The sequence below is a fragment of the Carcharodon carcharias genome, chromosome 3, assembly GCF_017639515.1.
Source record: "Carcharodon carcharias isolate sCarCar2 chromosome 3, sCarCar2.pri, whole genome shotgun sequence".
NCBI classification, from domain to species: Eukaryota; Metazoa; Chordata; class Chondrichthyes; order Lamniformes; family Lamnidae; genus Carcharodon; species Carcharodon carcharias.
In genome coordinates this window covers 24907704-24920020 of record NC_054469.1, presented here as the reverse complement: position 1 = coordinate 24920020, position 12317 = coordinate 24907704, and the positions used below count along the sequence as shown (strand labels likewise).

Here is a 12317-nt window from a genome sequence, read left to right as displayed (position 1 = left end):
GGGAGGGGGCGACGTGGCCGGAGTCGGGCGGGAGGGGGCGCCGTTTCCGGAGTCGGGCGGGAGGGGGCGTCGTTTCCGGAGTCGGGCGGGAGGGGGCGCCGTTGCCGGAGTCGGGCGGGAGGGGGCGCCGTTGCCGGAGTCGGGCGGGAGGGGGCGCCGTTGCCGGAGTCGGGCGGGAGGGGAGCGACGTGGCCGGAGTCGGGCGGGAGGAGGCGATGTGGCAGGAGTCGGGCGGGAGGGGGGCGATGTGGCCGGAGTCGGGCGGGAGGGGGCGATGTGGCCGGAGTCGGGCTTCGGTCGAGACGAAAAGTAGGGGGTCGGAGCGAAGTGAGCAATACCGAGCCGGCGGGAAACCGAGCCTGAGGATGGGAGGCTCCCAGAGCAGCGGCAACGAGGGTTACCATGTGTACGGGGTGGGTAGAGGCTGAGGGCGGGGGGGCCGGGGCGATACCGGGGGCGGGGGGGCGTGTGTCAGCTTGCGGGGCTCCCGGTAAATCACTCGGTCCTGCTGCTCCCTGTGTGAGTGGAGGCCGCTGGTCACTCTCCCGGGGGAGGGGCGGGGGGGCCACCCAGGGTCTTGGGGCCTAGGGCCGGGCAGCAGGGACTGAGCCGTTTCCAGGTGGGTCTCGCTGCTGTCAGCAAGTGACAGAAACATCGAGACATTCGCAACCTGTCCTCTCAGTGCTGAACATTGCAGAAAGTTGTTTCATTTTTCACATGTTATTGCTTCAGCTGCTTTAAAGCTTTTCTTTAATGAATTCCCCCCCCCTCTCCAAAATCAAATTCATTAAAAGCCTAAAAATAGTAAAACTTTGAGATACAAAAGATCCCACCCCCCCCCCCCCCCCCCCAGACCAACCCACTGGACCTGGCAGCTGCAGACTAATTCATGCTTTGCTGCTTGTTGATTAGCTTTTTAGCTTTAATTAAATTAAGGATTTTTTTTTAAAAGACAATATGAAATTAAGTCAGTTTTAAATGAGTTTGGGAGGATCTTTCGTGCTTGATAGCTTTTGAAAACTTGTGAAATATCCACAAACTCCCAGTACTGGAGTCTGGGGGTTCTGCTGATGTGGCACCTTTGTTAAAGAAAGCAAAGGTAAACATTGAGAAGTTAGTCCTACTGAAGTGGTGTGTGATATATCATAGTCCGTAATTCAAGGTGAAGTTAGTGGGCATTTGGAGCTATATAGGTTCATTGAGGCATCAATTTCTTAAAGGTTGTGTTTGACAAACATGATTGAGGTTTGTGGCGCCAGATAGGTGCAGTGCAGTAGCTGGTGTATTTGTGGCTTTCAGGAAGCAACCGGTACGCAAGAAGAGGTGAGTCACGAGGCGTGTTGGAAAAATTCAGGCATATGTTTTACACTGGAATAAAGCATTATGGATAGAAAATTGGCGTAACTAGTGGAGTGCCACAGGGATCAGTGCTGGGGCCGCATTTATTCACAATATATATTAATGACTTGGATGAGGGAAGTGAATGTACTATCGTCAAGTTTGCGGATGACGCAAAAATAGGTGGGAAGGCAAGTGGTGAGGATGACACAAAGTGTCTACAGAGGGATGTAGACAGGTTAAGTGAGTGGGCAAAAACTTGGCAGATGGAATGTCATGTAGGAAAATGTGAGGTTATGCACTTTGGCAGGAAGAATAGAGAAGCTGAATATTATTTCAATGAAGAAGGCTGCAGCACAGAAGGATTTGGGAGCCCTTGTGCATGAATCTCAAAAAGCTAACATACAAGTTCAGCAGATAAGCGGTAAGGCAAATGAACTCTCTCCCCCATCCCCACCCCCTTTCCAATCCCCCTCTTTTCCAATAATTTATATAGATTTTTCTTTCCCCACCTATTTCCATTATTTTTAAATGTATTTCCATCCATTATTTTATCTCTACTTTTAGCCTATTTCAATCCCTTCCCACCCCCACTAGGGTTATCTGTACCTTGCTCATCCTGCTTTCTATCCTTAATGTCACCTATTAGCACATTCCTTAGGTGGATATAGCCAAAAGATGTCATAGACAAAAGGACAAAGAGTTGTTGAAGGTGGTGGTATTATCTATCACTGGCCCTCTATCCAGCTCTACTTGTCCCACCTCCCCCCTTAAATCATTTCACCTCTTTTCTATTTTTCCTTAGTTCTATTCAAGAGTCGTACAGACTCAAAATGTTAACTGTGTTCCTCTCCGCAGATGCTGTCAGACCTGCTGAGTTTTTCCAGGTACTTTTATTTTTGTTAAGGCAAATGGAATGTTGGCCTTTGTTTCAAAGGGAATGGAATATAAAAATAGGGAAGTCTTGCTAAAACTATACAAGGCACTAGTTAGACCACACCTGGAATACTGTGAACAGTTTTAGTCCCCTATCTAAGGAAAGATATGCTGGCATTGGAGGCAGTCCAGAGAAGGTTCACTAGGTTGATCCCGGGTATGGAGGGATTTTCTTATGAAGAGAGATTGAGTAGGTTGGGCCTGTACTCATTGGAATTTAGAAGAATGAGAGGCGACCTTATTGAAACATATAGGATTCTTAGGGGGCTTGACTGGGTAGATGCTGAGAGGTTGTTTCCCCTTGTGGGAGAGTCTAGGACCAGAGGGCATAATCTCAGAGTGAGGGGGCACCCATTTAAAACAGAGATGAGGAGGAATTTCTTCTGAGGGTAGTTAATCTGTGGAATTCTTTACCGCAGAGGACTGTAGAGGCTGGGATCAGCAAGGAAATCAAGGGTTATGGGGAAAAGGCAGGAAAGTGGAGTTGAGGATTATCAGGTCAGCCATGATCTGATTGAATGGCAGAGCAGACCCGATGGGTCAAATGGCCTACTTCTGCTCCTATGTCTTATGGTCTTATAGGGAGCAAAGTTAGTAAAAGAGTTTTGCTGGGAGTGGAGAGAGCTGTCAGTGGTGTACCCCAGGGCTGAAGTATTGATACAGCCTAAGAAATGATTTAAGGTTTAAACTTGCTGTCTAATCAAATCAAAACCAGTCGTGTACTTTTAAAAGTGTAACTAGTGTCCTAGCTGGATGTTAAGTAAAACAAAAGAAAAACTTGCATTTATATAGCTACCACAGGATGTCTCAAAGTACTTTACAGCCAATGAAGTAATTTTAAATTATAGTAACCGTTGTAATGTAGGAAATGCAGCCAATTTATGTGCAGCAAACTCCCGCAAACAGCAATGTGATAATGACCAGATAATTTGTTTTTTATGTGTGAAATAAATATTGGCTGGGACACCTGGATAACTCCCCTGCTCTTCTTTGAAATCGGGCCATGGGATCTTTTACATCCACATCTCAAACGAAAGATGGCACCTCTGACCGGCAGTGCAGTGCAGTACTGTACTGGGGTGTCAGCCTTGATTTTTGTGCTCGAGCCCTGGAGTAGGGGCTTGAACCCAGAACCTTGAGACCAAGAGGTGCGGGAGCTATTGGTTGAGCCACAGCTGACACAAAATTGAGAACACTGCCCTCGGCTCACATCCTCTGCCCAGACCAGAGTTTCAGGGGGTCAGTGGGTGGAGACCTCATTTACATAAACAGGCAGGCATCTGCATCACTTTGGAGCAACACTGGTGCCCAGCTGCCTGTGACTGCCAGTAACTCCAGTGTCTGTAGTCAAAATGGAATAAGCAGTGTGGAGATGGAGACCAAGAAGGTTCCAGATTTTTCTCCTGTCCAATCGGACTTTGCTTCACCCCATTTTGAGATGAACCAAGGGTGGGCATTGTGTAGTCTTAGTAATTTCCAAACTTTGGATGAAAGAGGAAATAAGGCGGGGTTCCCGCTCCTGACTCTGCTTGGACTCTGCAACCTGTGCGCGCGCGCACACACACACGCGCACACACTCACTCTGGAGTCCAGGGCTATGCTCGGTTAGTGACTTTCCACAGCTGTAGCCGCAGTGTCATGTTTGACCTTGAGATGAGCTTCCGACCACACGAGGACTGCCTATTTTCAGCTCTGTAACTTTGTCCCTGCTGCAGCTCATCTGCCAAAACCTTCAGCCGTGCCTTTGTTACCTCCAGACTGGATTGTTCCCACACACTCCTCCCACTGGCTGGCCTCCCACATTCTACCCTCTGTAAACTTAATGTCACCCATACTCTGCTGCCTGCGTCCATACTTGCCCTAACTCCTGTTCACGCTTCACCCCATGCTCGCTGACCTGCGTTGGTTCCTGCATAAGCAACCCTCGCTTTTAAAATTCTCACTCTTGAGGTTTCCTCCAGGTCCACAGCCCTCCAAGATATCTGTGCTTCTCTAATTCTTGCCTCTTGAGCATCCCAATTTTAATCGCTCCACCATTGTCTTCAGCTGCCAAGGTCCTAAGTTCTGGAATTCCCTCCTTAAATCTCTTTACCTCCCTTTGCTTCTTTAAGACAGTGCTTAAAACTCTTTGATTAAGCTATTGGCTTTCTGTCCTCCTATCTGTATATGCGGCTAGGTGTCAGTGTTTGCCTCATAACACTCCTTTGAAGCATCTTGGGACATTATTATATTATAGGAACTATATAAGTGCAAGTTGTTGTTGCATCGCCTGCTAATATTCGTTATCTCGGGTCACACAGTAGACTAGTCACCTATAGTAAAAGATGGACTACTTTCATATAACACTTTTTTCAAGAGGTCCCACAGGGGCAAACGAACTACATGAGATGTGAATGCTGTTGGAATGTAGGATGGACCAGCAGTGCCTAGGGAAGTGTAGCCCTACAGGAAGTAGGTGTTTTTAGGAACTTTCATCTTGGCTGCTGCTCATGTTTGGCTGACTTGAGGTGAGACTGGCAAAGACAACGCGAAGCACAATTGGAGAGTCAGAGCTGATGGTCTCACTTGTTTGTAGGCCTGGGAGGATTTAGGTTTCATATGTGCCCTGTAACGGTTCCAGCCTTGGGTCAGGATCAGATAACTCGTCCTCTGCTGTTCTTGGTCCAGTATTAGGAAGCGCTGTGCCTGGAACATGCATATGACTAGGCCTTGATTTTTGCCATATAAATACTGTGGCTACAAGAGATTAGAAGCTGGGAATTTACCTCCTGATTCCCCAAAGCCTGTCCACCATCTACAATGCACAAGTCAGGAGTGTGATGGAATACTCTCAACTTGGGGGGAGGGGATTGATAGAGGCTAAAAGGTGGGTATAAAACAATGAATGGAAATAAATTTTAAAAATAATAGAAATTGGTGGGAAAAGAAAAATATATTTAAAAATGTATAATAAAAAAATAATAGGGCCATCTGTCACTTGCTCATCCTGCTTTCTACCCTTAATATCACCATTAGCACATCCTTTAGCTAATATCACCACCGTCAACACCCCTTTGACCTTTTGTTTATGACACCTTTGGCAATCTTTCCTTTGCCTCCACCTATCACTGGCCCTCTATCCAGCTCTACCTGTTCCCCTCCGTTCAACCTGCTTATATTTCACCACGTTTCTATTTCTCTTCAGCTCTGAAGAAGAGTCATACGGACTCGAAACGTTAACTCTGTCTTTCTCTCCACAGATGCTGTCAGACCTGCTAGTTTTTCCAGCAATTTTTGTTTTTGTTTCAGATTTCCAGCGTCAGCAGTATTCAGTTCTGGGTACCAATGCTCAGGAAGGATATATTGGCCTTGAATGGAGTGCAATCTAGATTCACCAGAATTATACCAGGGCTAAAATGATTAAATTATGAAGAAAGTCTGCTTGTAATCTGTAGTGAATAGAAGATTAAGGGGTGATCGAATTGAGGTGTTTATGATGATGAAAGGGGTTGATAGGATAGATAGAGAGAAGCTATTTTCTCTGTTGGAGGAGGCCAGAACAAGGGGGCTTATCCTTAAAAATAGAGCTAGGCCGTTCAGGGGTGATGTCTGGAAGCACTTCTTGACATAAAAGGTAGTGGAAATCAGAAGCACACTTCCCCCCCACCTCACCCCTCGACAGAGCTGCTGAAATTGGGAGTGAGAATCACCTCTCCCAGGAGAGAAGGCGGGAGAATGGGGTTGAGAAACATATCAGCCATGATTGAATGGCGGAGCAGACTCGATGGACCGAATGGCCTAATTTCTGCTCCTATGTCTTATGGTCTTATTACATGGTTTTGGGCAGATTAAGTAATGTGTAAATTATAATGCACAAGGTATCACCTTTATGGAGGTTGGATCGAACAGAGACATTTTTCCTGTCTCTTATTGTTTGTGCGTTAGTGGTAGAGGGTGTTTTTTCAATGCCATGAGCTAGAGGTTTCATTGCTACATTAGGATTATGACACTGACCAAATAATCAGGCATACAGGTGAGTTTTGAACCAGGGAATGTGAGGCCTGCTCACGGATGAACGAGTTGTTTTGAACCTGGTTAAGTTATATGGCGGGTAACTAGGGATGGGCAAAAAATTCCTGCCTTGCCAGTGACACCCAATTATCTGGTAATGAGTTTTTAAAAAGAGGCCTGAAATTTACAACAATAGGGAAAACCATGCTGAAATGGCCTGATCTACATTACAGCTGGTCTCAGGTTAAAATATGGAATTCAAGTTTCGATGTGGTATTTTATGCTTTTACCTTTTTTGTTGCAGATACAAGATAACTCCCCAGCCCAAATTGCAGGCTTGGAGCCATTCTTTGACTTCATCCTTGCCATAGGAAATACTAGGCTGGTAAGTCTTGCTTGTGTAAGAGATACAGATATGTTTTAATTAATTTTGGGTTTACCAGAGGCTTTTAAAACAGATACAATTGCTGGATATTGGATAAGTTGCACTTTAGCTAATGCTTTTATGTTACCCGATATGATTCTGCGGTGATACTTTTAACGTTTTGCACTATGTTGTTCCTACCACCATTGTCAGTGATCATCAACTATTCTGTGCATCAAAGTGGTGTCTCCAGACACAACCTGTGTTTGGGCAGAAAAAAATCTATAATTCGACTCTTGAGTGTTCAAGTGAACATAGCATGAACATTTTAGGCATCCAACCTTACCAGTGACACTGTTGTGGAAGGTTTCCTTTGATAATAAGTCACTACCTTTGGTACATTGTGCCGCTGCTATGATAAGTGCTGGTCTTTCCCACAACACCCACATCCCATGAAATACTTTTTTTTTAAATTGCAGAACAGTTGTGGTAAAATGTGGGTACTGTACCTTACAAAGAAAAATTACTTTTTTTTGAGAGAGAGCACCTTCATGCAGGCAGGAAGGCTTTGAATTATGGCCTTTTCATAAGATCATCAGGTAATTACTGATGAGGGGGTCTATTCAGCCCATGCATCCAGTGACCCTAAAAGCACCCTGTTCCAAACTCCAGTTGGTTCTTGAATAATTCCTGGATTCTCATAATTGTAACTCACGTTTTTTGACGAGCTTTTTGAAATTAGTCCTGTCGTTGGCTGTTACACATTTAAACCTATATGTGAGTGCAAAGCTGTGTAGCAATCTGTAATGTGCCGCACAGGGCACAGGATTGTTCCCTTAAAGATAACTGTGTCAATCTTAAAGGGACCACACAGTGCAACAAGCCAGTCACATGCAGTGAACAGAATTTAAAGGGAATATCGTCTATGATCCTTTGTCCTGCTCTCAATTTAATTTGAGGTAAATTTTCTGGATTAATCTTTTCCATAGAGCTCTCTCACTCTTGTATACCTCTATCAGATAACTTCTTGGGACTTATCCTATGGAGCCAGAAGAACCAAAGTATTTACAGTCTTTCCTTGTAACTGAGATCTCACAAGGCTGAGAATCAGCCTTGTAGCACTGTAGAGTGACGATGTTTTAGTGTTCTACCTGGTATCTAATAATAGAATAATACAGAACAAGAGGAGCTCACATGGCCCATGGTGCCTGTGCCACCTGTTTGAAAGAGCTATCCAGTTAGCACTGCTCTCTTGCTTTTTCCTTGTTGCCCTCCAAATCTTTCCTCTTCAAGTATTTATTCAATCCCTTTTTGAAATTTACAGTTGAATCTGATTCCTTCACCCTTTCAGGTTGTGCATTCCAGATCATGACAACTCTCTCTCTTTTGAAATAAAATTCTTCTCCTCCCAGCAACCCCACCCCACCCCCCTGCAGTTCTATATATTTTAAAACTCCTTAACATTGAACAAATGTCAAATTCTACAAGTAATCAAAACTCATTTTCCCTACTTGTATAAACTATATCATGATCGACATTATTAGAACTGAAGGATTGCTGTTAAAAATGACCCACTGCTCACATCTGTGCAAGATGGCTCTTACAGCTACATTGCTCAACCCCATTACAAGGGAAGTTCTTTGAATATAGCCTTGGTAACACCGGACTTTGTGGTAGTACTTGAGCTGTGGTCTAACTGGAGCTCAGTACAGATTGATCATGACCTGCTTTTTCTTGCGTTCTGTTTCGGTTATGTTGTTCAGTATTCTATTGGCTTCATTGTTTGCAGCTCTGTGTTGGTTGGACACTTTTGAGCGCCAAACCTACTAAGTCTTCGAGGAATTTTTCAACTTCATCCTTGGCTCTGTCAGCATTATTCATGCAGTGTATGTGCCCATTGGATGTGAGGCTAGCTGGAGAGATGGTCATGAGCTGAAGAGGAATCAGGGCTCAGTTGGTATCCGAAGAATTGCCTAAACATTCAGACTTGAGAGGAAGAAAAGCTTTTTTTCTCTCTCTCTCCAGAGCAATGGCTGTCTGTTCCCATTACAGATGTTGCCAGAGCTCCTTTGTAGCTTTAGTATTCTAAGATTGTATTTAAAATTTCCACCACTTATGGTTTCCTTTTGAAGGGAGATGATCCTGATGCAGACCAGTTATGATTTGGAGCCACACTTTTACCCTTTTTTGGGAAAGGGAAGTGCAAGTGAAATGCTGCTTCACTTGAAAGGAGTGTTTGGGCCCGTGGCCGGTGAGGAGAGGGGAAGCAAAGGGGCAGGTGTTGCACCTTCTGTGGTTGCATGGGAAGGTGCCATGGGAGGGGGTTGAGGTGTAGGGGGTGATGGAGGAGTGGAAAAGGGGGAGGGGAAAAGACTGTGAATGTAAAAGTACCTGGTATCGGGAAAACCCTCACAAGCATTTAGGAACATTTGGCCCCTCAATCCCATTCTGTCATTCAATATGCTCATGATTGATCTGTGACCTAACTCCACCCACCTGCCTTTTCCCCTTTTTATTATATATATATATATATATAAATATATATATCTTTTAATATACTTGGTTAAAAAAAAAACAACCTCCATTTTAAAATTAACGATTGATCTAGCAGTAAGTGCTGTGTGCCAAGCAGAGTGCCAAACCTCTACCACCCTTTGAATGTGGAAGAGCCTCCGAAAGGTCTGGCTTTGTCTCTGAGACTGTTGATTGTACAGTAATTAGGTGTTTAATTGTATTCCGGTGGTGAACATTCATTGGGGACTCATCTGTGCTCACATATATATAGGAGCAGGCTGAAATTATGGTTGTACAATATGCAGTGTTTGTATCTGTAAATTTGTGCTTAAATATAAGCTTGTAATTGTATAGAGAATAGGCTCCAACATATCCTTCACTGCCTGGCTACCTAAATTGTGACTTAGACTTCCCAACCAGTGGAAATAGCTTCTCTATCAGTACCAATAATATCTTGAAAACTTTGGTCAAACCACTCCGCAATCTTCTAATTTCCAGGAAATACAGCCCTAGTTCATAAAATCTCCTCTTGTAATTTAGTCCTTGGAATCCATTCTAATAAATCTCAATTGCATTTCTTTCGAGGCCATTATATCTATCCTAAGGTATGGTGCACAGAACTGTACTGCTTTATTGCAAGGTGGGGTGGAGTGTAAAAGTAGCGAAGTCTTGCTACAACTGTACAGGGTATTGATAAGACCGCATCTAGAGTACTGTGTACAGTTTTGGTCTCCTTACTTAAGGAGGGGTATGCATACATTGGAAGCAGTTCAGAAAAGGTTCACTAGTCTGATTTCTGGAATGAAGGGGTTGCCTTATGAGGAAAGGTTGGCCCTATATTCCCTGGAGTTTAGAAGAATGAGAGGCAACTTTATTGAAACATATAAGATTCTGATGGGGCTTGATAGAGTAGATGCTGAGAGGATCTTTCCCGTCGTAGGGGTATCTAGAACTAGGGGGAGGAGAAATGTCTTCCCTGATGGTCATTAATATTTGGAATTCTTTTCCCAAGGGAGCAGTGGAGTCTGGGTTGTTGAATATATTCAAGACAAATTTTTGATCCACAAGGGAGTCAAGAGTTATGCGGTGGTTGGCAGGAAAATGGAGTTAAAAGTCGCAATCAGATTAGTCACAATCTTATTGAATGGCAGAGCAGGCTCAAGGGGCCAAATGGCCTACTCCTATTTCTTAAACCTTAGGATCCAAGTGTAGTTTAACCAGGCCTTGTATATCTGTAGCATGACTTTGACCCCCTTTTATTTGAATCCTCTAGATAGAATAGAAAAACAGAAAGTGCTGGAAAAACTCAGCTGGCCTGGCACCATCTGTAGAGAGAGAAACAGAGTTAATGTTTCGGGTCCAATATGAATATTTTTCTTCAGAACTGGAGTTCCAAAGAAGAATCATATAGGGCGCATAACGTTAATTCTGTTTCACTCCACAGATGCGGCCAGAATTGCTGAGTTTTTCTAGCGCTTCCTGTTTTTATTTCAGATCTGCAACGTCCACAATATTTTGCTTTTATTCCTCTAGCTAAAAGGCCAGCATTCCATTAGCCTTTTTTATTTATGTTATCAGTCCATCTGCAGTTTCCTGAAGAAACCCAATTCAACTTTGCAATTAATTAACTAAAAAGTGTTTTTTTTTAAATAATTTTCACTTTCCAGAACAAGAATAATGACACTTTTAAGGACCTGCTGATTGTCAATGTGGAGAAGCCAGTGAAGCTGGAAGTGTACAACATGAAAGCTGCAAGGGTCCGGGAGGTGGAAGTTGTCCCCAATAACATGTGGGGTGGACAGGGCCTGTTAGGAGCCAGTGTTCGCTTCTGCAGCTTTGAAGGTGCACATGAACACATCTGGCATGTGCTGGTGAGTACACATGAAAACAAACCCTACCCCAGTTATCTGTGTAAGTGGAACTTAGTAGTGCCTTAGAGCAAAAACAAGGACTAAATCGTTATAACCATGCAGATTTTTCAAACTTCTTAATAGGGAATGATTATTTGAGCATCAGCTATTCCAGTGCTCTCCTGGCTGGACTCCCTTCTTCCACTTCAATGTCAGCTCGCTGAACTACAGTAGCTCCCACTGCTAGAAAAACTTAGCAGATCTGGCAGCATCTGTGGAGAGAGAAACAGAGTTAAACATTTCGAGCCCAGTATGACTTCTTCAGAACTGCTTTTATTTCAGCTTTTTTAGCATCTGCATTGTTTTGCTTTTATTACAGCAACTCCCAGGCTGGCAAAACCTCTAACTCAAAATTCTGGAACTTGTGTTCAAATCCTTCCATGGCCTCACCCTCTCCCTGGAACAAATTCCAGCCCTATAATGCACCAAATACTCTGCATTCTTCCATTTCTGACCTCAGAACCATAGAAAAGTGACAGTGCAGAAAGAGGCCATTCAGCCCATTGTATCTGTGCTGGCCAAAAAGAGAAAAAAAAAACACTTTTCTTTCTTCACATTTTAATCCCACTTTCCACCTGGTCCATAGTCTGGCAGGTTACAGCACTTCAGATGCCGATCCAGGTACCTTTTAAATGAATTGAGCGTTTCAGCATCAACCACCAACTTAGGCAGTAAATTCCAGACGCTCACCACCCTCTGGATGAAAAAGATTTTCCTCATGTCCCCTCTAATCCTTCTGCCAATCACCTTAAATCTATGCCCCCTAGTAATTGACCCCTCAGCTTCGGGAAAGGAGCCTTTCCTGTCAACTCTACCTAGGCCCCTCGTAGTTTTGTGTGCCTCAATTAGGTCACCCCTTAGCCTCCTTTGTTCTAAGGGAAACAGCCCTAGCCTATCCAATCTCTTCTCATGACTGCAATAAAAACCTGGAATTAAAAGTCTGATGGCAACCGTGAAACCATTGCCGATTGTTGTAAAAACCCATCTGGTTCACTAATGCCCTTTAAGAAGAAAATCTGCTGTCCTTACCTGGTCTGGCCTACATGTGACTCCAGACCCACAGCAATGTGGTTGACTCTTAAATACCCTCTGAACAAGGGCAATTAGGGGTGGGCAATAAATGCTGGCCTAGCCAGCGGCGCCCACATTCCATGAACAAATAAAAAAAAATGTTTTCAAACCCTGACAAGATGCTTGTAAATCTCCTCTGCACTCTCTCCAGATCAATTATGTCCTTCCTGTGATGTGGTGACCTGAACTGTGTA

At 44.1% G+C, this 12317-nt stretch overlaps 2 protein-coding genes across 5 annotated transcripts in view; one reads left to right on the top strand and one right to left on the bottom strand.

Annotated features, from left to right (window-relative positions):
* LOC121275977 (tetratricopeptide repeat protein 21B-like) overlaps positions 1 to 3936 on the bottom strand; it is a 117680-nt gene extending 113744 nt beyond the window's left edge. The window contains exon 1 of the mRNA XM_041183921.1: positions 3856 to 3936. The gene's annotated coding sequence lies outside the window, so the exon portion shown is untranslated. The remainder of the gene's footprint in view (positions 1 to 3855) is intronic.
* Positions 1 to 12317, top strand: part of LOC121276166 (Golgi reassembly-stacking protein 1-like) — a 33280-nt gene that overhangs the window by 114 nt on the left and 20849 nt on the right. The window contains exons 1-3 of one of the 4 annotated variants that reach the window (XM_041184237.1): positions 283 to 413; positions 6569 to 6649; positions 10810 to 11013. In XM_041184237.1, the coding sequence (XP_041040171.1) occupies positions 366 to 413; positions 6569 to 6649; positions 10810 to 11013 (333 nt within the window). In that variant the 5' untranslated portion in view covers positions 283 to 365. Of the gene's footprint in view, positions 1 to 282; positions 414 to 1715; positions 1763 to 5119; positions 5141 to 6568; positions 6650 to 10809; positions 11014 to 12317 lie in introns of those variants that run through there. The other 3 variants (XM_041184238.1, XM_041184239.1, XM_041184240.1) reach the window with 3 other exon arrangements.